Source organism: Ascaphus truei, chromosome 11 (assembly GCF_040206685.1).
Source record: "Ascaphus truei isolate aAscTru1 chromosome 11, aAscTru1.hap1, whole genome shotgun sequence".
Classification (NCBI taxonomy): Eukaryota; Metazoa; Chordata; class Amphibia; order Anura; family Ascaphidae; genus Ascaphus; species Ascaphus truei.
Window position 1 is genome coordinate 53,164,854 of NC_134493.1, and position 26,954 is coordinate 53,191,807.

At 42.1% G+C, this 26,954-nt stretch overlaps 2 protein-coding genes and 1 pseudogene across 3 annotated transcripts in view; 2 read left to right on the forward strand and 1 right to left on the reverse strand.

The window, feature by feature from the left end:
* Window positions 1–3,829, forward strand: part of LOC142463495 (deoxyribonuclease-1-like) — a 48,096-nt gene extending 44,267 nt beyond the window's left edge. For both annotated transcript variants that reach the window (XM_075566335.1, XM_075566336.1), the window contains exons 6-9: window positions 560–672; window positions 1,212–1,366; window positions 1,738–1,834; window positions 2,598–3,829. In XM_075566335.1, the coding sequence (XP_075422450.1) occupies window positions 560–672; window positions 1,212–1,366; window positions 1,738–1,834; window positions 2,598–2,651 (419 nt within the window). In that variant the 3' untranslated portion in view covers window positions 2,652–3,829. The remainder of the gene's footprint in view (window positions 1–559; window positions 673–1,211; window positions 1,367–1,737; window positions 1,835–2,597) is intronic.
* A 2,132-nt stretch (window positions 3,830–5,961) lies between these two features.
* On the reverse strand, window positions 5,962–18,113 carry ECI1 (enoyl-CoA delta isomerase 1). Its single transcript, XM_075566344.1, has 7 exons — window positions 18,002–18,113; window positions 15,598–15,702; window positions 13,179–13,306; window positions 12,139–12,285; window positions 9,732–9,853; window positions 8,541–8,719; window positions 5,962–6,966 (listed from the first exon to the last, which is right to left on the reverse strand). Exons 1-7 carry the CDS (start codon window positions 18,051–18,053, stop codon window positions 6,803–6,805), a joined length of 897 nt encoding a protein of 298 aa, XP_075422459.1. The 5' UTR covers window positions 18,054–18,113; the 3' UTR covers window positions 5,962–6,802.
* Window positions 18,114–18,354: 241 nt separating this feature from the next.
* LOC142463502 (iron-sulfur cluster co-chaperone protein HscB pseudogene) lies at window positions 18,355–19,398 on the forward strand (annotated as a pseudogene).
* The last annotated feature ends 7,556 nt before the right edge of the window (window positions 19,399–26,954 follow it).

A 26,954-nucleotide genomic window follows, 5' to 3' on the forward strand; every position in this document is an offset into this window, starting at 1 on the left:
ACCCGATCCATTCTCTGTTTCACAAGTCCGCTATTGTAATATCTGACAGGCACAGAGTGACTAAATGGTGCTATGAAGTACACTTCTTTAGATTGGGATTTATGATGCCTAAAGGACTAGTACCATTTAGTGTATCTGGTCCATGATGTCTGTATGTGTATGCTGGCAGTATAGGACACGCTGTATGTGTATGCTGGCAGTATAGGACACGCTGTATGTGTATGCTGGCAGTATAGTACACGCTGTATGTGTATATATATATATAGTAAAATAAATGGTAATTTATTTCTTATAAAAGACAGACACACAAATATATATTAATATTGCGCCAAATAGTTAGACAGCACTTTACCATTTTTATTTTTTTACCTATTTAGTATTTATATACAAACAGTGCTAGCAGTATACAATACTCAGTGTGTATATACATACAGTGCTGGCAGTGTACACTACTCAGTGTGTTTATACATACAGTGCTGGCAGTGTACACTATTCAGTGTGTTTATACACACTGGGCTGGCCCTGCACAATACTATATTTCTGTATCCTTCTCACACAGCTATTGAGGAGTTTGTGCTGGTCCCTCTGCATTCTGCACCCTGTGACGCCGTCAAAGAAGTTGACGCCTTGTACGATGTCTATGAGGACGTGATCCAAAAGTGGGAAACTGATGTAAGAACCAAGACTTGGAAACTCTATAGACCACGCACCACAGACATCTGAATGTTAGAATTCACATCCCAAACAGGTTGTAGTTAAGGATTGTGGTGACCACAATGACCCTGGAAGAGAGAGGGATTTTGTGCAGGTTGTAACACCATTATGAAGTCATATAGTTGTTTAATGCGGTATATGAGACAAAGAATCACATGAGCCCACCCAGTGTTTATTTTTCTGAAACCTTCCACTGATTAGACCCAAGGGGTCGACCCAGATTTCTGTGAATAGGTTTACTGGCCATGCGCTGCTTTAATCCAGGGTTTGCTTTGAAAACTGTGACATGTTAAAGTTGCTAATAAGCTGTGAGTGCTCATTTGCATATCATTACCCAGAATCCTTTCATGCATTGGAGACATGGTTTGCAGTGTTATTATGGGGTAAGGGAGGTTTCTGGACCTGTCTCAGACATGTCAACGTGCTCATACATGTTCTTTATTATTGCCTCTGTGTGAAAAACCTTTTCTAACATCCCTTGGTATTTCCCATCACAGAACATCATTTTCCTGGGGGATTTTAACGCTGACTGCAGCTACATCACAGCCGCAAAATGGAGCAGCGTTCGTCTTCGTACTAATAAAAATTTCTCTTGGCTGATCCCTGACTGCGCCGATACCACAGTGACAAATACAGACTGCGCGTATGACAGGTAATTGTCTCACAGCTCCTTCTGCGGGTTAAGGGACTGCGGCATTGGCTTTGAGGAAAGCAGTGTGGTTAGGAACCATGCTATACAAATTCATGTTGAGAAAAGTAAGATATGTCCCACGAAGCCCTTGTTCACTTAACTGTAAGTGGATCATTAGAGCTCGCTAGCTACCATTGTTCATTACACTGCATCTCCCTCCCTCTCTTTCATATGATCTAGGAACGACTTTTCTTTCATAAACATTCATTTGATCCCTGTCCCATGTACTGTACACAGCAATGCATTGTAGGTATCTCTAGCAGTGAAGCAGTTTCATGCTATGGTGAGTAATGGTGTCCAGGACATAACCAACTTTTCACTACCTGCTGCAGGATTGTTGTCAGCGGTGAGGAAATGCAAGCAGCTATAGTGCTCGACTCGGCCAAGGTATTCAACTTCCAGGAGGAGTACAGCCTGACACAAACGGAGGTAAATAAATATATATACCTGGGAATTAGCAACCTGCAGTGCCAAATATATACCTAAACCTCATGATCTCTCAAATGCTCGTGCAGCCTGCATCTTATTTGCATGTAATTAGCCTCATTATCATTCAGGAGACAACCTGGGGTGTATTGCTCTGTACGTATTATGAATGTGCGGCCCTGGACTTTCGTTTACGTATAATTATGTTTCGGTGCATGGGGTGACAGAGACGAAGAGACATGGACCATTTATTTAAGTAACATTGGGGCATGGTGAACTGAGGGACTTTGTGATCTGCTGGGTGGCACAGCCCCTTGAATGTGCACTGATTACTAAGGGTTATCATAATAACATAAAATAGAAGATGGGGGCGTGTTAGCCAGTAGGGTAGATAAACAAAAGTAGGGTAGAAGTGATATTTTCAATGGTTAACTTGTGGTTAAAATGAGTGCAAGCTTTCAGGTCCACACATGCAATCTGTTGATACATTGAATACATTACTCAATTGGGGAAAAGGATTTAGGTCTACCAAAAAGTGGCATTGACTTAGAGGGACCTATAGCCCACTGCGTTTGACTTTGGCACAGATACACTCAAAGAGCCACACATCTTTTCTGTATCTCCCACTGCAGTAACTGCATGGTATAAGGAACACAGGAGCCTATGGAATCCTTATGCTTACCATTGATTCTATAAGACTCCCTCACAGACTGACCACTCTGTGTATGTGATCAATCTTCGACTAATACAACGCTTATCTCTGCAGGCTCTGGCTGTGAGTGACCACTTTCCAGTGGAAGTGGAGCTGGTATCAGCTTAATGTGGCACAGCCCAAAACAGCCAGACTTGGAAGATGAGCTGAGATACCGCCAACATCTGGACTCTGCACTTGGATAAGAGGGCCGCTGCTGTCATGCTGCCTTTATATAATGGTTTATAGCACTGCTTGTGTACCCAGCACTATAAACATACAGAACATTACAAAGAATATGCATTCAAAGAACCTACCATCTGGCGACTGACACCTAATACCATTTCTTCTCCCTGTATGATATATTCTTTATATATACAGAACAAAGCAAAATACCATACCCATAGATGTAGTTATTACCTATTCTCAGTGCAACCTTGTGAAAGGGCTGAGACATGTCTGTGCTATGTAACTACAGTATTAGTAAAATGCTGTAGATATTTATTACATTTGATATTCATGCACCATACACTTGAAGAAACCTATGAGATTTGGAAAGAGTTGTATACTATTTCATCTATCAATTACTCTAATGATGGTATCTAAAAGGTATCACAATCTACAACTAATATACACCCCAAACTAATGTCGTCATGAAATTCCTTCCAAATTCTTCCTCTCGACTTTCCTCAGATACAAAATGAAAATGACAGCGTGTCAATCTTGCTCACAGATCAACTCCCGCGTATACCCTAAAGCGCTTCCAATCTAATGTTGATTTGTTAATTTTATAGTAATGTATACAAATCTATCATCTATGAAGTGCAACAAATACCTGCACGCAAATATATATATATTAGACTTGTACAAATTGCATCGATGCTCTGTAAATATGGGTTTGAAGTGGTATACTGTACACTATTCATGTTATATACATCTATTAGTGTATATTTTGTAAACAGGTATATAAAATAGACAATGATGCATCATATTTAAATTGGAGATTATATATACATACACACAAATATACGCAAGAAGAAATTACCATTGTTGGCCAAAGATGGCACTCGACTGGATCTCAAGGGACATTAAAAGACTGAGACAATGACCAAAAGTAAGATGGGAGAATGAAATCAGAACATGTGTTGGAGCGATGTGGAGAAGAGAGTCTGCAACCGCAGTACCTGGGAGAGCATTGGGGAGACTTCATCCAGCAGTGGGGAGACACGGGCTGAAGATAATGATTGATAGATCTATATCTATATGTAGAGAGAGCGATGACAAATATAAATTATTATTTTCTAAGAGATTGCATGTAATTCCTTTTGTTGCAAAACCTTCCTTTCTCCTATCGTGATGTGCTCCTTGCAGCAATCTAACGACTGTCAACTTTTATACAGAAAATATCCCTTAATCAGTCCTCCTTACTCTTGGCACCATGACCGAACATGGTATTACCATGTGTTCTTCTAGCCAACACTATGCCATGCCACCTTATGTACATAGAAGGAACTCCTGCTCATCAGAAATGATTGCATCAGCTTCCCAATATTATGTCACTCACTGGCACTTCCTCACACAACTGAACACAGCTGTAATCCCGCTACTGTATAACTCTAACCTTATTTCTCGACTTAAATATACCTCCTATGTAACAAAATCTACCGAAGATTCTTTTACTGTGAGAATAAGTCTTATACGTGACATATGACTTTCGTAAAGAAGAATCTTTGCTTGTCAAAATAATTTCAGGTGGCATCTGTTCTTCTACACCGATCAAACCTAATTTTTTTAATTACAATATAATACATATGAATGATAATCTTACATATACTAAATGTCCGACCGTATGAAATTATTTTGGGGAAATTCTGCAGTACAAATGTAGGACTTCTGCAAGAGAAATTTGAAAGGGGTTAAATAAATTACATTAATGAGAGCGTTCGCAGGCCTTTGTCATGCGGGAAACCAAAAAAAAAACCTGTCCAGAGAAGGGCAGCAGGAGAAAAACTCCGCGGTTCACTACGAGTAAATCACGGGATGGAACAAGAGCTCTGCGACAATTAGAAAATCGGTTTTCTGGGCCCCCAGACACAAAGCTGGTGGGATTTGTATTTGCTGTGCACTGTACGGTGGAGGGGGATTTGTCACTTTTTTATCCAGCATCATTTATTTAATGTGTGGTTCAAATCTATCCCTGCTTCACGATGCAAAGCCAGTATAACCAGCCTCACACCAATGGCACCCAAAAGGTTGAAACAGCTGTGCGAGTAGGTTTTACTGCCTGTGCACTTTACCCCAGACTGTGCTCAAAAGCTGTGTAATACAGCAGATATATGCTTATAGAAGCCCATATTAAAATGGACAAAAAAAAAAAAAATTCAGAGTGACACACTATGCATGTCATTACCCAGAATCCCTGACTGCAGTGTAAGCATTGTATGCCAAGAGAGATGGGGGAAAGCAGTGTTGCAGACCTGTGAATGTGCTCACAAGTGGTATTTTTATTTGCTTCCCACTATTGTGGATGTCTGAGAAGATTTAGCACCCACTAATGCAGGGGAAAAAAAAAAATGTATATCCGTATATATTGACCTGAAATTAAATAAAAATTAAAAAACGAGTTTCTGGGTCATAAACCAAAAAGTTCAAGATAAAGAGGGAGATTCAGTCTACTGTGATAGTGCCAATCGGGTCACTATTATATAGCGACTCCCATTTAAAAGCAGCAATCCCCACCAGAAAAAAATAAATAAAGGAGTTTAACGAAGATTTTAAAATAAAAAACTGGTTTGAAAGGGCGGTGGGAAATTTGTTAACGGAAACAAAAATTAAATGCAGGCACAAATGGCGACCAGCACAGACTGCTTCATGTCAACCCAAACAGCGCTTTCCCACCCTAATGGATAGCTCTCATAGTGGACGTTCGCTACGTTTTCGTCCTAAAATCCCCAGACTTTAAATGGAGATTTTTGGGGGATTTTCAAAGACGGACGTTTTGGCGTTTAAAAAAAAATAAAATAATAATAATGATAAATAAAACACTCGTCCTGAGTGAGGTGCATAATCAAGACATTATCAGGACTATATCTGAATACTTATATATTAAAAAAAAAAAATGTATAATAGAAGTTTTTTGAGAGCTCCATTTTAACCTCACAGGCACTTAATATGTTAAACGCTTATATCTCCTGAATGGAGCGTTGGAATTTTAAAAGGAATAATATAAAAAATAAAAAAAATAAGCACGGACTTCCGCTTTTAAAGGGTTAAAAGTAAAAAAACGGATATTACAGCAATATTAATTCACACTTCCACACGCCAAATTGCCATTTAATTGGGGATTTAAATGGCCATTCCCTGCTGTGCATTTCATGTTTGTGCTTTGCTTTTTAACGCATTGATCGAGACACAAGTTCACATTCATTTACAATAAATGTAATTGTCACAATATATATTTATTTTACTGATAGAAAGAATACATCTGGCTGTTTTAAAGACAACTTTCTGCTTACCAAAAAATGCATCAAATACTGAGCTAGCCGCTACCCGTATATAATGGTGTGGAGTAATTAATGTCAGTTGTTATCTACATACAGTGACAACATTACAGAACATACACGATTTTCAGCCATTTCACAGTCAGACTCGTTCAGACAATAGTACGCGAGATCTCTAGTAGTGTAAGGTTTAAGGCAGTGATTCCCAACAGGGGTTCGTGAGGTGTCTGCAAGGGATTCGACCCACAAAAAAGTCTGTAATGGCAGATCCCAGGCAGTATAGTGCGTTTCTGAGCCCGTGTGGGGGCTGTGCCCTTAGTAGGGCCCCTAACTGCACCATAGCGTGTGACTTACAGCAGGAACTTCCAAAGTCGCTACCCACAATGCTTTGAATCCACAGTGGAAAGGCATTGTGGGACGTGACTTTGGAAGCTCCCGCAGTGAGTGACAGCTATATCCGCCCATACTTCCTGCACACATTGAGGGGCAGTTTGGGGTCTTATTAAGCTGGTGTCCCCGTCCCCCCCCCCCCACATGCTCAGGACACAATACTGCTTGGGATCTGTCACAGTATGTTAGCGACAGTCTGATGGGTCGCAATAAGATTAATTAGGGGTTCGCTGTACAAATATTTTCTAGCAGGGGGAGCACAGTGTAAAAAAGGGTGAAGGTTGTGAGCTGCTGGGTCATAGGTATAGATTTTGTTACACTTATTACTAGCATTTTAATGGTCTATAGCTTTGTCCAAACATCAGCACCCCGCTAGCGCCCATCATCCTATTATTTCTTCTGCTTCAGTCTCTCCATGTACATCTGCAGGGACCTCTGTATGGAGTCTCTCGAAATGAAGCTTACAAAGTTGTTGGTGTCCGATTCCCGGTGATTCACCAGTCTTTCTATCGTCTGCTTGCGCATCATGGATTTGGTGATTTGGCGGGCGTGGTCTGTGGGACAGTAGAGAGGTCAGCGTTAGGCCGGGCCCTGATTAGCGACATTAAAAAACAGCATGCCTGCGTTTTCTCTGGCACTCGTTAAAACAAAGAGCAATAGATGATCAAAGAAAACATCACAGTGCATACCCAATGACTTTGAACAGTGTAGTGACCCCCTTTTGCTTGCTCTGTGCCTAAGTATAAATTGGTACAGTACGATGAGCTTCTTACCACCAGAAGGGGTCTGGAATTTGATTGCTTTGCACAGCCCTGCCGGCGACGGCGAGAACATTACAATAAATCTATTGGTGAGAAGATATCTGTAAAACTCTTTGAGTGATGGAATGGCCATGGGACCAGAGTGCCACGGTCCCTCTGATCACGCGATCGTTTCACCCAGGAGGACCGAATTGGACCCCTTCTGTTCCTGATCAGTGCAGACCGCGTTATGCGCTCTCCTAGCAAAACTAGCGGGATTTTTGGACAAAGCTACTACGTCATGGGCCCCCCGAAATGCCAAACCCCAAGAAGTAGTAGCTATGTCTTGGTGCGCCCAAAGGTGTTAAAGCAAAAATCCCCTCCAGAAGCCTGTTTGAGTTCAACTCATGTTAGTACTGTACTATTATTTAAAAAATAAAAACAGCTTTGGGAAGGGCAAGAAGAGATCTCAAAGTAAGAAATGGAAAATAATGGTGGTCAGCAGGTACTGCTACTTTAAGTAAAAGTGTAACTGGGGTGTTTGAAGTTTAGCGGAGATGGAGCAGAAGAAGACAGAGTAAGCGATTCTCTTGGGAAATTCAACAGACATTGTTTTTATTGTATGTCTTTATTTATATAGCGCCATTAATGTACATAGCGCTTCACAGTAGTAATACACGTGGTAATCAAATAAATAACAGATAATATCAATAACAGGTCATGGGAATAAGTGCTTTAGACATAAAAGTAACATTTTGGAAGAGGAGTCCCTGCCCCGAGGAGCTTACAGTCTAATTTAAAAAAAAAACTAGGACTTTGAGCGTTCCCGTAACTCAATATCATTTCATCAGCCTACCCGCTAAGCATTTAGAAGCTGTGTTTGTGACCCCACTGGTAATTTCTTAAAATGACGGGTTTACAGAACTAATCTTTTCTTGCGAGGGGAGCACAATGTAATAATGGTTGGGAACCGCTGGGTTAGAGGAATTAAAGAAATAATTGCACCTGCATTATTTGGCTCAGCGCAGGAGTACACAACAGGACACAAAGCGTGGAAGTGGGGATGGGCAAACTCTTCGCAAAAGTTTTGAATATATTAGCAGTCGCTGAAGTTTTAAAATAATCACTACCGGTGGCGTTTATATATACGGTATATAAAAAAATAAAAATAAATTCCTTTTGCAAATTCAAAAATGAGTGAATATTCAGGAGAAAAAATAAATAAAAAAATGTGACTATCTGAAAAATCTGAATTTTTCTGAATTTTTTTTTAAATATTCTGAAACAAAAATATTTTTCCCCCAAAAAAAATCTGAGCAACAATTTTTTTCACACATTGGCCCGCCTGGACTTGTGAGCCTGGACTTGTGAGCCTCTCTCACACTCACCTGGGATAGCGAGCCAATTGGCCATGATGCTGGACGCTGTGCTCTGTACTTTATCCTCCGGCACCAACTTATCCACGAGGCCTATCCTGAGCGCGTCCGGAGCGGGATACATCAGCCCCAGCTGTAGGGATTGCTCAGTCATACGATGACCTAATACACTCAACATGGTATCCTTAAACCTGGAACAGGACAGATGGCGTGTATTCATATTTACCAAAGCTACTCTTCAATACACTAGTATCAGCAAATATTAGGGCAACAATTCACTCTAAGCCTCCCCTTTTCCCCCCAACATGTATAGGAAGGATCTTCTGGGTTGAACCGTGTTAATTTCAGCTCTGGGGCCCGCCTGCTTCCCAAGATGCTTACTGGGGAAGGTGCTGCGCCTGTTCTTCATAGAGGTTTCAATACTGTGTTATGCGGACCAATAGGGAGTCTAGACGGGCGACGACGTCACGGCTTCCTATTGGCCCGTGTAACGTGGGAAATATAAACTAACTACTAACAAGGACTTGCAGTTCTTGCTGTTTGGTTACTCTTAGCTTCTGAATCCCCGGGAGGTTTATTACATACGTAGGACTGACTGCGCTGCAAGCAAACATCTACTTTGACCTGCTTCAGAGATCAACTGTACAACAGAACACAAACAGAAGCAAAAACATTATTTTAGTGTAACAATGGATTGTGTAGTGAGAAAAAAATCCATTAAATACTAAAGCCAAGTAATCAATTTAATTTTGTCTTTTGCTAGTTCCTCTGCTTAAACATTTTCTCTCTTAACGAATGCAGGGTAAAACGGATTATGATTCCCTCTGGAACGTTATTAGCCTGATTCAGTTACCTAAAAATGTATATGTCAAATTCTGCCCTTGTTTTGTTTACCAAACACATTCCCGTACACGTTTAATTGCAGTGTGCCTGAAGCGTGGATTGTTTTATGTTACCTGCATATTAATACACTGAATCTACATGCTACACCTATAATTACTGTATACAAAACAATAGGAAAGGCTATTTCTGGATTGTCTGTTATCAACGCCCTTGCTGCGTTACCGGCTCAGAAATGTGACAAAAGGTTCACTCTTAGGGAATAGGTTTGACCTTAAGACATACAATAACCGGCCTGGTAGCCTAGGCTTGGAGTCATAGTAGCCGTCATTCAATGTGAATGAGTCAGGATGCCCGCTTTACCAGAAGGGTGCAACTATGCCCAGCTGTGTCTCGTTCAGGCCGATGCCATACTTCGGATTGTCCGCCATTACCCGGTAGTCACAACACATAGCCATGAGGCAGCCACCAGCAGGACTCGAACCCTGAACACAGGAGAGAAAAAAAAAACTCTGAGCCACAAACAGGACTGATATGTGGAGCGTTTTGTTGGAGCGGGTAGGAGATGCTGGAAGCAATGAGACATAGCAAAGTTTGCTGCAATAAATGGAGTGTGTCAATTCATCTGCCGGGTCTGCGGTGGCGTTAAAAGATCAGGGTCGAATCTTATGCCAGATTCTGTTAGGAGGCTGGGTGGTGATAGCTTTGATGTTAATCTGAAAATGCGATTATCTGTGTTTTATTATTTGTGTTAATGTGTTGAATTTTGAAGTTATATTTAAGTATGATGAGCAATACTAAAAATAATTGTGTAAAAGTATGTTTCTGTGTTTCTTATTGTTTTTTCTGTATTGTAATGTTGTTTAATGCTTGTTAACCCAATAAAAGATTTTTTTTAAAAAATGGATCAGGGTCAGATGTAAGAAGCTCAATTATCCTTTTGAGTACAAAAAAACAACAAAAAACACAGCGCACAACGCTCATAGTGCATTAAATGATATCTTTAGTAACCAAAATAAGAAGGTAAGTATTGTGCGTACATAAAACAAAATTTAAACAAGCATTTCAGGGTTATTGTTACCCAAGCACCAACGGACGCCTGTGATGGTCTCGTGGCTCTCTCCTTCTCACTCCAACAACCTCGATGTAGGGCCTGGAAAATCTCCACTCCAAACGCTGGTGTTTTGGCCTCTCGCCTTAGGGAAAGGCTAGTGCAGCTTCAGCAGTCCAGAAAAAGACCTCCGCTTATATGCGTTGTGCCCGTCACTGCATAAATCTCGTGTATAACGGAGCAGCGGAGTACACGCGGTTTTGCGTCCTGGTCGAGAGCTCCCTGATGAAGAGACCCTCTGTGGTTTCGAAACGCGTAGGATTGATGACATTTGCGAACCCACTACATCCCAGCACTCCCAGAAAACTGATCCGGTGTCCTGCAGACTTGCGACGAAGTCTCGCGATCTTGTGACGTCACAGACCCGGAAGAAGCTCTCGACCAGGACGCAAAACCGCGTGTACTCCGCTGCTCCGTTATACACGAGATTTATGCAGTGACGGGCACAACGCATATAAGCGGAGGTCTTTTTCTGGACTGCTGAAGCTGCACTAGCCTTTCCCTAAGGCGAGAGGCCAAAACACCAGCGTTTGGAGTGGAGATTTTCCAGGCCCTACATCGAGGTTGTTGGAGTGAGAAGGAGAGAGCCACGAGACCATCACAGGCGTCCGTTGGTGCTTGGGTAACAATAACCCTGAAATGCTTGTTTAAATTTTGTTTTATGTACGCACAATACTTACCTTCTTATTTTGGTTACTAAAGATATCATTTAATGCACTATGAGCGTTGTGCGCTGTGTTTTTTGTTTTTTTGTGTGCATTTAGGGGGGACCAGAGCCATCCCTGGTGTCACAGCTGCAGACGCTCCATAAATATTCATACTATACACAAGGTCACCTATTTAATTGTATCACATTCATCACGTTATTTATATATTGTTGTTGCGCACTTTTCTTTTGTTCACCTATTTCACTATCCTTTTGAGTGCCTGGGGGAGTGTCACCAGGACCCCCAGCACTTCTGGGTCATTTGATTACACGGGGCCGATCACGTGACTGACCAACCAGGCCCTCGGATGCCTGAAACATTAGTGGAGGAGACTGCTTCAAACTGGCTGTCCACTCAGTACAAATATAGGCTAAAGTATCTGTCGTTTAAATTTAGCACAGGTTGAACTTGATGGACGTATGTCTTTTTTCAACCTCACCTACTATGTAACAACGTATTTGAATTATTATATTTTGCAAAAAAATTGGTCTGGTGGCATGCCTCAGGGATCGTATGGCCGCGATCAGGGCTGGGTGGCACGAACAGAAGTAGAAAGGGGTCCCGTTTCGGTCAGACTGATCTCGCCATCAGAGGTCTGCCTGATCTGTCTCTAGGAAACGAGCAATGAAGTACCCCTGCTACGAGCAATGAAGTACCCCTGCTATGAGCAATGAAGTACCCCTGCCTGATCTGTCTCTAGGAAACGAGCAATGAAGTACCCCTGCTACGTCATAATATCCTGCATCCATATCAAGTAAAATACGGTGTTAAAATATCTGCCGTTACCAATTGTTTCTCAGGGAACCCCCATGGACACAGACTGAAAATCAGTGAACTATAGACTCCTGTATCTAATGAACATTTAACTGTGTAACATCAACACTGCTTCCAGCCATTTGCAATCACATGGCTCCTCGCTGACCCCGCTGGTCACAGGCTAAGTGGCACTTGCATTGATAGCAGCTATTGTCACCATGTTGGACCCGTACACCCTCAGCCACATTTCCTGCACAGCTCTCCAGAACGCCGCGTAGTGCTCTGCGCTCTTCCCGTACATCTCCATGATGTCCAGCCCTGCAGAGAAGATCCTGGGGACATCCTAAAACAAAAAGGGGGAAGATGGGAGGGCAATATTAAGCGGATCCCAACAAATGTAATGTTAAATATACACGATCACGAAATGATAAAAACAAAAATACTAACATAAACTAACAAGTGCAGATATAACTTGGAGGGACTGCTCTGCTATGAGTTCTAGGCCGCTTTGGACATCAAACGGTTTGCATCCTCTGAATCGCCTGGATTGTAGATTGGCCTGTATGTTATTACCGGAAAGGTTGGCTAGATTGGCCGGTATGTTATTTAATGTGAAAACTGCTAGATGTGGTCCTGAATGTTCCCTTTTTTATTTTCTGTATCCCATTGAAACTGCAAATAAAATTAAGGGCCTCATGCAGAGAGCAGCGCTATTTCAAATCTCGCCATTTTTTCACCAGCGCGCATCTCTCCAATTCTAACTCGCCACACGCATTAATGCCAAACATTGCAAAATTCGCACATTTCTGCATATGGAGAATAAAACTCTCCAAAAAAGCTACTTTTTATTAAACTCTCCAATTTTTAAATTCGCTGCTCTCTGCATGAAGCCCTTAGTTAAAAAAAAAAAAAGGGTTGCATCCTTATTGTAAAAAGTAAGCAAAAAGATAATATAACATTGTATTTTCTTCTAGTCTCCTGCATTCACATGTACTGTAAAATACAAACAACGGAGTGTTTTAAAGATAGCCGCACTCTGAAATGCTGCCACGATTATGTTGGCCCTTTTTCTTTAAAATGTAAAGTACTTCATTTCATAGGCCTGGTTATCTTTTAAATGTTATATTTGCATAATGTATTTTATCATTAATATCTGTAATATATTTGTAGCTGTAGTGTAAGATTTTGTCTGGCGTGTCGCTCCTTGGAAAGCGAGTGGCAGATATACACACGTACGGAGGTAAGGATGAGTCCCCGGCAGCCGCGGTCCATCTCCAGCTTTTCAATGCTGATGGAGAAGTCTGTCAGGAATTCCAGGCTGAGGCTGTTCACTGGGGGACTATTCATCTTCATCACCGCCACCCCTGAGACAGACAAAGCCTTATGTTTCACAGGCAGCTTATCAGTGAGGAGGCCCAAGTTGCTGCCTTTGATCAACAGAGCTTGGCACCTCTAGTAACCCGAGCGCTGGACATGGGCGGCTCACAAGCCCCTTATTCAACATACCGGGAAGCCCCACTAGTAACCCGAGCGCTGGACATGGGGGGCTCACAAGCCCCTTATTCAACATACCGGGAAGCCCCACTAGTAACCCGAGCGCTGGACATGGGGGGCTCACAAGCCCCTTATTCAACATACCGGGAAGCCCCACTAGTAACCCGAGCGCTGGACATGGGCGGCTCACAAGCCCCTTATTCAACATACCGGGAAGCCCCACTAGTAACCCGAGCGCTGGACATGGGCGGCTCACAAGCCCCTTATTCAACATACCGGGAAGCCCCACTAGTAACCCGAGCGCTGGACATGGGGGGCTCACAAGCCCCTTATTCAACATACCGGGAAGCCCCACTAGTAACCCGAGCGCTGGACATGGGGGGCTCACAAGCCCCTTATTCAACATACCGGGAAGCCCCACTAGTAACCCGAGCGCTGGACATGGGCGGCTCACAAGCCCCTTATTCAACATACCGGGAAGCCCCACTAGTAACCCGAGCGCTGGACATGGGGGGCTCACAAGCCCCTTATTCAACATACCGGGAAGCCCCACTAGTAACCCGAGCGCTGGACATGGGCGGCTCACAAGCCCCTTATTCAACATACCGGGAAGCCCCACTAGTAACCCGAGCGCTGGACATGGGCGGCTCACAAGCCCCTTATTCAACATACCGGGAAGCCCCACTAGTAACCCGAGCGCTGGACATGGGCGGCTCACAAGCCCCTTATTCAACATACCGGGAAGCCCCACTAGTAACCCGAGCGCTGGACATGGGGGGCTCACAAGCCCCTTATTCAACATACTGTGAAGCTGGATTCCCTTCGCTGAGGAAGATCGTAGTCTGAATGGGACGGAAACTCTTCCCCTGCAGGACATAACTTTGCAGCATATTGAGCAGGGACCAGAGATTCACAGACGTTGCCATCAAAACTCTAGGTACCAGAGATGTGTTCACTTCCCCTGTTCACAAGTAGCAACAATGCTTTTTGTTCATGTTAATTTGACAGGGTGGGAGGTTCTCCATGGCTGAACAGTTATTTTTTTTAAGCTCCCGGGATACCTACCGATGTAGTTGCCATTTTTTTTTCTAAATATAGGGAAATCAATATGGCCTTGAGGGTCCTTCAGGCCAATGGGAAGTCACGGCTTCCTACTAGATGACTGCGTCGGCCATCTTAAAATGTCCAGATGACCACCGGCAAAAAAAAAAAAAAAAAAAAACGATAAATATTTTCGGAAGTACAAGGTTCCCGGAGCTAATAAAAAAAAAAGCTTTTCAGCTCTGGAGCATCCCCTGGTCCCAATGCTGTAAAGTAAATACACAAAATGGAGGGGATCGCTGCTTTAAACTGCATTAGAAATCATTTATAAATCAATCCAAGGTAGTGACTTTTGATGTACAACAGCAACGATCACACTGCTAAATAAAAATAATATTATTTGTGATCATAGTCAATGACATTACAGGGGCTGCTACAAGGAAAATGGAGAACCTACAAAGGTCCCGAAACATTAGGCCAGGCTACATAGTGTGACTGTGGGGTCACCATCACTAGATTATCTGTTGGAGATGGAAATCATGTACGTAGCTGTTCTTGCCTCAAGACAAGAGAACAGTCTGCAGTAGGCGTATGCCAACTCCAGTCCTCAAGGGCCACCAACAGGTCAGGTTTTAAGGATATTCCTGCTTCAGCACAGGTGGCACAATCAATAACAGTCACCTGTGCTGAAGCAGGGATATCCTTAAAACCCAACCTGTTGGTGGCCCTTGAGGACTGGGAGTTGCCCACCCCTGATCTTTGACCTTTGAAGGTCCTTTCCAGACTTCTTATTAAATTATCATTAATGGGTCTTGCGCTTTTATTAATGAACTTCTACAAATGCAAAGGGCATAATGCAGTCATGCTCCAACTTGGTCCTCGAGGGTTACCGACAGACCAGTTAAGGATATCCCTATTTCGGCACTGATGGGGCTGCCAAAATGATTGAGCTGCCTGTGATAAAGCAGGGATATCCTTAAACCCTGGCTCATTTTGTAACTCCAGAGGGCTAATATTGAATGTATTTGAAGTGAAATCAGATAATGAGAAAACCTTTGAGGATGCACCATTGTTTGCGAGTCACCAAATCACATTTGGCCAGATCTCCCCCAAGTCTTACCCGTTGCTTCATCCAACTCTACAATAATCTTATTGTTGCTGAAGTGCCGACAGCTGCCAGGGTCCTGCCATGATGCCAGCAGGGTGCTGCGGGCATATAACGAAGCTGGGAAACACAGGGACATTTATAACCCCTATGCACAGTCCAGGTTACTGTCGCAACACACAGGATTCGGCCTCACTACACTCTGCCTCTACAAATATTTGTTTGTTAACATTGGGTTTTGCCCAAACTGTTGTCTCCACTTGCCTGTCACCAGGCTGCTTTTATGCCAATTACCCCCTGCAGAAGTCTTAGGCTGCGCTTATAGTGACTGCGACGCCGCTCCAAAACAAAATGGATTCCGTCGCCAGCGCTTATAGTAAGCGTGACGGCGCAACCAAAAATTTGGAAGCGGGTTAAATTTGATTTTTTTACAGACTGTCTGTCAACCAATCAATGACCCGGTCGCCAGCGACGTCGCTGAAAGTTCGATTATAACTTTCGCTAGTGGCGACGTCATCGGTCACGTCGCCGGCACTGTAAGCGCGGCCTCATAAACTACTTCATGTTTACAATTTAAAAAACAGGTACGTAATCACTATTCAATTCTACAAAACAATAGGACGTTCAATTATAAAGAGGGATTTGTAAAAATATAAACTGCTGGTCTAGGGTTTGCCAACATATAGAAAAATGTGCAGACTAGAGAGGGGGGAATATATATCACATGGAAATATTACTGTGTGCTCATTTGCATGTCTTAGACAGGTCTGCAACCCCGCCTTTTACCATTATCACCCAGCATACAGCGCTTCGACAGCAAGGTATTCTGGGAAATGACATGCAAATGAGCACACAGTGCCACCTTTTGCTTCAAAACCATATAACAAGCTTCATTTTGCAAAGCCAGTATAACCAACCCCACACTGATGAGACCCATTAAGGTCGAGACGGCTGTCTGTGGGTGGGTTTACTGGCTATGCATCTTAACCCAGGCTGTGCTCAAAGCTGTGAAATGCAGCAAGCAAAAGCTTACAGGGGACCATGTTATATGGTTTTGAAGCAAAGGGTAGCACGGTGTGCTCATTTGCATGTAATTTCCCATAATCCCTTGGGTGATAATGGTGAAAGGCAGGGTTGCAAATGAGCATACACTAATATTTCCATTTGATATATGCTTTACTGTGGAGGGTTTTTGTCACTTTTTTACCCACCATAACTTGTGTGTGTGTGTTATATAAGAAAGCTTTATGTTACTAAACTAGCTGATATACCCGGCGTAAATAAAGACACTGCTTATCAAATGAGTGGCTGTATATGTAAAACTTTTATTTACAAGTGCACAAGTATATTCTCAAATAATGTGATAGAAATATATAATTTGACAGCAGATAAGAATCACTTTGTTTTTGTCTCTTGTAAAGTGCTGAGTACACTGAGGGCCTCATGCAGAGAGCAGCGCTATTTACAATCTCGCCATTTTCCGGCGAAAATCGCGCAAAAAAACAGCTGAAAATGGCGAGGTAGGAAAAAAGCGCCATTTTTTTTTCTATTTGAAAATCTCGCCGCGCGGCTGGCGAGAAACTACATCTCGCCACTCTGAAAAATATCCAAATTCAGAAAGGCGCGCTCGCCATCTAGCAGCTGTTTTTGGCGCGATTTTCTTCAATTTTCTCCGCCAACTAAAGTTGGCAAGAAGCAGGAGCTCGCCGGCTATAGGGGAAAAAAAAAATGCGCGATTTTTTTTTTCCCTTTCAGTTGCGCGCATCTCCTCATTTACAATTATCCACATGCAGTAATGCTAAAAAATAGCGTATTTCGCCCATTTCTGCATATGGAGAATAAAACTCTCCATTAAAGCTACTTTTTCTTAAACTCTCCAATTTATTCTAGCGCTGCTCTCTGTATAGGCCCCTAAGTGCCATACACGCACACGCACGCACGCACGCACAATGGCACTTAGTGTACTCTGCACTTTACAAGAGACAAAAACAAAGTGATTCTTATCTGCTGTCAAATTATATATTTCTATCACATTATTTGAGAATATACTTGTGCACTTGTAAATAAAAGTTTACATATACAGCCACTCATTTGATAAGCAGTGTCTTTATTTAGTAACATAAAGCTTTCTTTTCTACATTATGGCCTTTTTTTTTTATAAGGGGGCTGGTAGCCATGAGTGTTTATTATAGACAGAGGGTGGCCCTCACCCCACACAAAGCATGTCCGCCCACTCTGTCTGACATTGACACACCGACTGGCTATGTCTGGATTCTGACTGACCCCGCAGCGCGAAGGCAGCGCGGGTAAATCATGTATAGCCTCTGGGAGCAACCGACACGCGCCAAGGGCGGCAAGGCGGGGGGGAGGGGGGTGAGCGCGCGGACAGTGGCGGGTCTTTGGGCGGGAAAACACGCACCTGACAAGAGCCGGGCGGGAACAGAACGCCTCAGTATTGCCAACGCCGCCATCTTGTCTGACCTTACGCGAGTGCCCAGCACATATATACAGTATCCTGTTGTAAATCAAGTGTATAAATAGCCTGAGGAGAGAGCGACACCTGGTGGGAGCATGGCAGTTACGCATCCGCCATAATATAATAAGAACAACGACGCAGGCCTGCTCAGTTTCTTTCATAAACGCTGTCATTGAAAGATAATGCAGAGGTCTCTGCAAAGACTGCAGAGGGCTCTATATTTATTAAAAGGCATGTTTGGTTCTTCAAACTATTGACAAATATATGCTTATTTGCAGCTCCCTGTGGGTTAATAAAACAAAAAATATATAATAAACGTTAAAAAAAGAGAAAAAAAAAGTGCTCTGCAGCCACCTGATCACGCCAAGGATTATTTCCAAGTGGTGGGTTGTGACAAATCATTTAAGAATTGCAGGAAAAAAATACAGGAATCTACAGCGTTCGCTTCACCCAGATCATTTTAGTCAAAAGTCTCAGAGCGAACGTGAATTGTCAGGAAAACAGTCTTCCTTGGTTAACAAAGCTCACGGCAGGAGACTCCTGTCTCCTTTAAGCAGAGGACTGTATGTGCTGAGTCAACATGGCATTACTCTTGAAGACGGGTCGGGTGGTGTTGTGGATGCACAATTTCTCTTTGAAATGCTGGGAATCAGTGAAAAAAACTGACTGAAATAAATGGTGATGCCGAAATGGAAGAAATTGGAAATGTTGTATACAAGCCCAATGTGAGAAGTTGACAGAATAAGTCAGAAATGCCTTTCAGCAAGGTAACCTTAAAGAAGTGAAACATACTTTTTTAGCGAAGATGAAATACTTTTCTAATATACAAAACCAAGTGAAGAAGAAAACACTTCCTTAGATGCTTTACCACTTTGGTACTGCTGCCCCCTCGTCAAAAAGGAATATGCTGCGCTATTGATTTTATCTCCACACTGCCAATCACAAAGTGCTGCTTCTACCTGAAAACTGTAAAAAAAAAAAAACATTTTAAAACATACTTTTGGACTCCCCAAGAAATATAACCACAGACCCACGGTGTCCATCGCCATGAGGACTTCTAACCTGGTTTAATGGCAGTATTGTCAGTGGGGAAGAACAGGGGCTGCCTAGAAGCCCAGGCCCCCTGCGGGATCATGTCCGGCAGTGTGAAGATCTGCACAATATGTCTCCTTCAGTCCTTTCTAAAATCAGGACTTTGAGCAGTACCAAGTGCCTAGAAAGGCAGTATTTGTATACTGGGTAAAAATGTAATTCCCCCCCCCCCCAAAAAAAAAATCCCCTTATAACAATGTTGCCCAGTTTACCATATTTATTCAAATGTTTTGTGTTTTACTTCTCATTGTACAGTACAATAAAACACAGATTAAATACTTTTTTTTTTTTTTTAAAAGAGAAAAAAGTGCAATTTTGGCTGCTGTTGTAACACATTCTAACTTTACTACTTTCAAAATCTGCATATTTTACAACATTTCTAAATGTAATGTTTTCAAACCCTGTAGTTGGTGTCAGGCCCGTTGCAAACAAAAAGCATACACTATATCCTTAAGATATTATTAATCTGATTTTTGATACCCCTTTTCATTACATGAAATTGATCCATATGAACCTTTAATGTCATTTTTAACCACCCCTCTTAAACTCCAGTTCCAGAGGGACCTACAACCTCCATGGCCATGGACCCTCCGGTACTGACAGATCACGTAAACGTTCTTTGGAGCGACCACGTGATCCCTTCCGGTCGCCGGAAGTAAAAGCTTAGTCCCTTCAGAGTAATTCACGATCAGCGCTCCCGTAACGAACAGAACCTACAAAGACAAGCAAATGGCCAAGACGTACATCGAGCAGGCCTATGGGGTGGGACTTTTCATCATGTTATTGGGGCACTGAAGGCCTTAAGGACGCCAGCATCATTCATAGTGTTCAAGTCTCACTATTGGCTAGACCCAAGCGGGGTAAAAGAGTAAGGCCGCGTCCATAGCAGGGGAAGCCGCGCTGAGCCGCGCGGATGCTCTGCGATGAGCCCCTGCATCCTCAATGAGGATGTCTTTAGACGGGGCTCCCGCGAGCGTCCGCAGGCGTGCTGAGGCGCTGGGATTTTCAGCCGACAGCAGAGCCTGTTTCTCAGCGTGCTGTCGGCTGGAAACACCCAATCAACGTGAAGTCGCGTCATGACGTCAACGCCGGCGCTTCGCGGGCTATTGGCCCAGTAACGTCACTGCCCTGCCTGCCCCCCCACCCTCCCCCGATCGCGCACGCTGGCTCGCCTGCCAGACCATTGAAACGCTCCTGACCGAACAGACGAGCCTCAGCATCAGCGTGGAGGAGCGCGGCTTCCCCCTCTATGGACTCAGCCTAAGAGGTCCTGTAGACAGAGGCGCTCCTAGAGCGGGAGATAATACAATAGCCCCAATAGCAAGTACTCATACACCTCAGAAAATGACAGTAGTGTGACCAATAATAGATAGGCTGGGTGGCAGATAGTACCTAGTAGTTTATGTCGTAACATCTGTAGTAGTACCTCCTGGCGTACTAGCTATGTTAGAGGATGGTCCAGATAAAGTCAGGTATTAGACTGCTGGCCCTAATCAATTTGAGACCAGGCAAGGGTCCCCAATGGTAAAGGTAGAAAATGTTAACAGTAGTTAAACCTATTATTTATTAGAACAGCAATGGACAAAAGAATGGGGTCTCATAACTAAGAAAGACAGCGTGAAAAAACACATTGCTGTATAAAACCAGTCACTAGGTATGCAATGGCTGCTCAGCCGCAGGATAAAGATCTTAGGCACTAGATGCCTGTCGCGTCCTGGTAATAAGTAAACCAGGGAAAAGCCTGACAGTAATCAGTGTTTGGCTGGGAATCACTGCAAAGGAGTCAATAGCGGTATTAGCACTCCCGATTCTTTTCAAGGGGTATTTTCACCACCCTTTCAGTAAATGTTATTCCCCTTAACCCAGGTAGCACTTGTGAATATGCAGCTTGCCACCACCTCTCCTCCTTTATTCCCATAGGAGAGTGCACCTGTGAATCATTTGCCCTCCAATAGGGGTTTTATATATATGGCATACTGGTATCCCTGATAATCTCAGTATAAATTAGGGATCCGCTGCTATAAAACTACAATTTATTCCCTCTGGCTGCATCACTATTGACTCCTTTGCAGTGATTCCCAGCCAAACACGGACTACTGTCAGGCTTTTCACAGGTTTACTTATTACCAGGACGCGACAGGCATCAAGCGCTTAAATACCTTTAAATACCTAGTTACTGGTCTTCTACATTAATGTCATTTTCCACCCCGTCTTTCTAAGTTATGTGTCCCCATTCTTTTTACTATTGCTGTTCTAATAAATAACAGTTTTACTACCGTTCGCATTTTCTAACTTTACCATTGGGGACCATTGCCTGGTCTCAAGTTGACTAATCTACCAGTCTAATACATTACTTTATATGGACCATCCTCTAACATAGCTAATACGCCTGGAGATACTACTACAGATGTTACGACATAAACTACTAGGCACTATCTGCCACCCAGCCAATCTATTACTAACCATACTACTGTCATTTTCTGGCACATAGGAGTACTTGCTATTGGGGCTATCCTGTCATCTCCCCTTCTAGGAGAGCGTCTGTCAACAGGACCTCTTACTCTACTGCATTTCCCCTAGTGAACCTACCCCATACCACTATTTTACTACCTAGGTCGAGCGGGCATCCACGTGCTCTTCTGCTTTGACCCATAAGGCCTTGTCACTTGAAAAAGACCTGTTGGTCGAAACGTCGTGTGGCACAATAAATTCATTATCTTGAAATCCGTGGAGCGCTGGATCTCTCTTTTTTCCTCAACATACATAACGCAACCTTACCATACAATATCAGATTTTATGTTTCCCGAGTTAACGACTTGGTCTTCTCAATGTTAATTATATGCAAAAACAACACCCCAAAAATATCACATTTGCAGAGTTAACTTAACGCCACAATATTTTAGCATAGTTGCGTTATCTTTCAATAATGTGACGTTATGCCAGTCTTGGCATTAATCTGATCCAGAAATAGGGCTCTTGCTGAAGTTTAGAGGGGCAATGATGGAAATATTGAAAGGAAATAACACTGTTAGATACAGTAAATCACACCCAACTGTGGTGTTACACCCATCCAGACCTTGTAAAATAGTTATTTCAGGGTCTGCGTGAGTTACACCAAGTTTAGGTATGAATAAAATAACATGTTAAGTCCCTGCGTTAACCTTAACAGACTTTAGTGGATTGGGGATGCTAGAACACCTTATTTGCATGTAATTATCACTGACGGCCATTATAGTCAATGCTCTCCTCTTTAAGGGAGAAAACATGGCTTAACATTATGTTATTATCCTTTGAAGATACACTGTTAATGTAAATGAGTGAAGTTAGTTTAACGCCACGTTAAGTGACTTAACGGAGCATTGTAGATCCGAGCCTATATGGGAGAATCCCTGTTACTTGCTGAAAAATGTATAGTTTTGTAAATTTTCTCCAAGACCCCCAAACCCTTACTCAGAAGCAAGTTAATAGAAGATGGAGAGATCCAGATCTCCCAAATGTGTCTGAAAAGTGTTTTCATACATTGCCCAGTTTGGCCTCATTTCTGGCATGCACTCTTGCACACATCAATTTCCACCATGGACCTTGAAGCTGCAGTTCAAGCTCCCGTTTTTTTTTTTACTTCAATAGTTTCATGTGGCTAATCTCTAATTACCTAAAGAACTGCATAGCTGCCGGTCAATTCGTTCTCCGTCTATTGATCGGCGAAGTTTGGCGACATCTTTAGATCTGGGGAATGTAAATGGTTGCTATAGGAACAAGCATGCTTGTTAAAATAGAATACAAGAAAATTGGTCTTTCAAAGTTATTATTTTTTTTTTTTAAACAGAAAATGCTAAAAGTATTTTTTCTTACTACAGAACTGATTTATTTAAAAAAAAACACACATGCAGGATATTGACTGAACTGCAGCTTTAATTGGATAAAGCTCACAGATTCACAAAAAAAATGTTAACTATTTTTCAAAACAAGTATGGAAGAAAACATTTAAAAAAAAAACGCAATTACTTTTCCTGAACAATTATATTCAGAGTTTGGGCTCTTACTAGATGTGGTGATAAATAAAGCAGGCCCTACAACATATGACAGCTAGCAATAGGAACACGTAAGTTTATCTACAAGTGTAGGATGCAGGTGATACAAAGTAACTGAAAAGCACATATGGAAGCATTTTAATATATATTATATTTAATTTAAGACATTCACACACAATAGGAGTGGTGATAACCTCTTTCTGATAAAACAGGTATCAGATCCACTGGTATTTTTATGGGGGATCCAAGTTTCTGTACATTTTTTTTTTTTTTTTTTAATCAACAAGAAACTCTGCTCTTATGAAATTATTAGGAATTATGGCTGGCATACTAAGCAAAAGTGGATACATGGTTATTCTCACATCTATTTATTTAAAGTTGAATTATTGTTCTAGATATACATTAGCTCAGACATTTTTTCAACTACAAAAACCACTAATGCTCATATCCAATCAGTTGCCAGATACTTTAATTAGCTGATAGCTCCAACATTCCCTGCTGTAGAATATGTACAGTAAATTCAGCTGGTCTGTATGTGAGTTGAAGAGTATGATAAAGCAGAACATCGGTGACACACAGTGGCCATGTTCAAGATCACATCCTTGCATATAAATGCCATAAAGTGCATCTCGAGACATTACAGATGTGGATTAAGGGCCATAAAACGTGTTTACACCCTAACCCTACTTCACTGCGTCTAAACCTTACATTTAGATGCAGCTTCACTTAATATTGCCAAGGCTTAGCACACCTTGGCTTACTGCATGGGGTAGAGGGAGAATATATATTTATGTATTCGTGCAGAATAAATGAGTTCTTCATTATAAGGCTTGTAATATAGTGTGCGGCAATGCGCGCCTGAGCAAACGCACGTGCTGCACACTTTTTGTGTGTATGTATGTGTATGTATGTGTGTGTACAGGCAGTCCTCGGTTATCCAACAGAATCCGTTCTGGAAGTAGCATTGGATAATGAAACCGTTGTAAAGTGAGTCCCATGTTAATCAGTGGCGGTGAGCGTTGGATAACGCATTCAGGCGTCGAAAAACGGCCCGTAGGATTGCATTGTAAAGCGTTGGATATGCCATTCGTTGTAAAGTGAAACGTTGAATAGCGAGGACTACCTGTATGTGTGTGTGTTATAAATACGTTAATAAATTATTTATTCACATTGTACATACATACATACATACATGCATACACACACACATACACACATTTCAGCAGCAGTAGCGGCACAAAATCTTTATTTTCTTCATCTTCCCCCGTCGGCCGGTTCCACGCTCACTGCCATTCTGCTTTGAAGTTTTTGGCTGGTTTCCCCAATGTAGCATCCTTGGTCACATTTGTTGCATTAAATCATATAAACTACATTCCTGGATGTGCAGCTGTATGATCCTTTAACATTGAGTGTTCCATGGTTGTGGGATCTTGGAATATATGTTTGCAGAGTTTGCAACAAGCCAAAAACTTCAAGGCAGAATGAATATGCACAGACTCCATACTCCACCACGAAGAAGGAAGATACTGCTCACCTGTGGGACATCACTTCTCACAGCCAGATTATTCCATAAATGATTTAAAAATAAAAATCCTCAATGGAATGTTTAAAAGCACCCAAGAACGGGAAACATTTAAACTCATAATGATAAGACTCTGACACCAAAAGAGGACTTAATGCGGATATGGGGTTTCTCACACACTATCACAATTGTTTGTAATTATCCTGCCTGCCTCTCTGCCAATGTTCTTATCCACAACTTCCCCCCACAGTATCCCCTTCCCCTCCATGCTGTTACTTGTCACCGTTTTATTACCCTTCCCATTTCTTCAAACATCCCTTCTCACCCCACCTTATCTACATCTGTTTTTTTCTGCTTTCCAAACCTCTGTTTTAACCATAGATTCCTGTGTTAATCAGTATTGCTGACCTGAGGAAGAGAGGAGAACTCTCGAAAGCTTGTCCTATGACTTAAATTGTTAGTCCAAATACAAAAGGTATCACCTAATACTGAAAACTAACTTATTCTGCACTATCGCAACTGGACTAACACGGCTATTTCCGATTTATTATATATATGCAGTGTTCGACAAACCTATACATTTGCTCGCCCCGGGCGAGTGGATTTAACCCCCGGGCGAGTAAATATTGGCCCAAGCAGCACACGTTTGGTACTAGGTGGCGAGTAGATTTTTTTTGTGTGGCGAGTAGATTTTTTTGGTGATTTGTCGACCACTGTATATATATATGTGTGTATATTTCCTTTATTTCCACCCTCATAAAGTCCTTTTTGTGCTATATTTATCAGTGCCACTCTTTTTATTATTATTATTATTCTGGAGTGGCATTCAGGAGAGATCATTGGCTGATCTCCCAGGGAAATTAAGATGTCCACTGCCATCCACACACTAAGAGGTTGCCAACGTACCGTTAAAAAAATAAAATCATGCAAGACATAGATCAAGATAATATAAACTGACCGTTATTGCAACCACGCCATGTTTTTTTTATTTTTATTGGACTGCTGAATTAATTTTTGGTGCCCGAGGGGTCTGCCATAACACTGTCCCCTTCGGGCAACAAGAGTCATCACTGATGATCATTTCTCTAACAGATCAGCGCGTATGTATTAAACTATTTAGTATACATTCAAACAAATGCCCTAGAACTGCCAGTCTTTCATATTCTACATGAAGTTGCAAAAGATGAAAAAAATAAAATTAAAAAACAGTTGCAGGGAGAAGGGAGATGGCTAGATCCCAGAGTATTACTCTACTAACCCTACCGACAAGACAGTGCAGAGCATTGCAAAACTCTTCAAGAATCAGCAGAATATCGCTCTTAAAGCAATTCACACCTCAAGAATCAGACAAACCAATGCTCATTAACAGAGAAAACCCAACTATGTGCATGGATTCCCTCTTCGTGCATCACTGGCCCCTGAAGTCAGCCCGTTACAACCAAAATTCACAAAGTACATCTATTTTCTTTGTAAAACTAAAAACAATGTATTTGATGATTGTCAGTGTGACTCCGTGGCAACCAGACATCTTGCAAACATTTATACAGATGATTGGTAGGTAAATATAGGATGAAGAGCCTTATTCTGTCTTGTCCATTCGGGTTGTTTTCGGATGTAAATCCCCATTGACTTTATTGGGGATTTTCAGCTGAGAATGACACTAATGACTATATACAGAATACGGTGAGAAATTGTTAGTGCTCAGCTAAAAGTGGGTTCCCTTCTAAATTACTGCAAATGGATTGTTTTCAGCTTCTCCCCCATTCAAGAGAATTAAGTCACTGCTTCGTTAACTATGCAATACCCTCACCAAATTAGTGAGGGAGGAGACGGCGGTGAATATTGGAATAGTATAAGGAAGCCATGTGGATGTCTCAATTCAGGAACAATGTTTTAAAATGCTTACAGTCACTCATTACAGGACAGGGTACAAACAAATGATCATTAACACTACCTTTTCTTTTCCCCTTGTTATCCTGGTCACATACATCATTGTAATATTTATATCTTTTTCTATCATTCTTCGAAAGGCATAAGCCCCTTATTAGTGTAATGTATTGTATAATTGTGGGTTACTTACTGTGGAGTTAAATGTGGCCACAACCACCAATACAAGGCCCGCAACCAGCCTCACAAGTGAAACCCAAAGATCGAAACAACTGTCTGTGAGTAGGTCTGTTGGCCTTGAATTTCTTTTACCCAGACTTTACTGTAAAAAGAGACCCATATTCACGTGGATAATAAGCAAAAA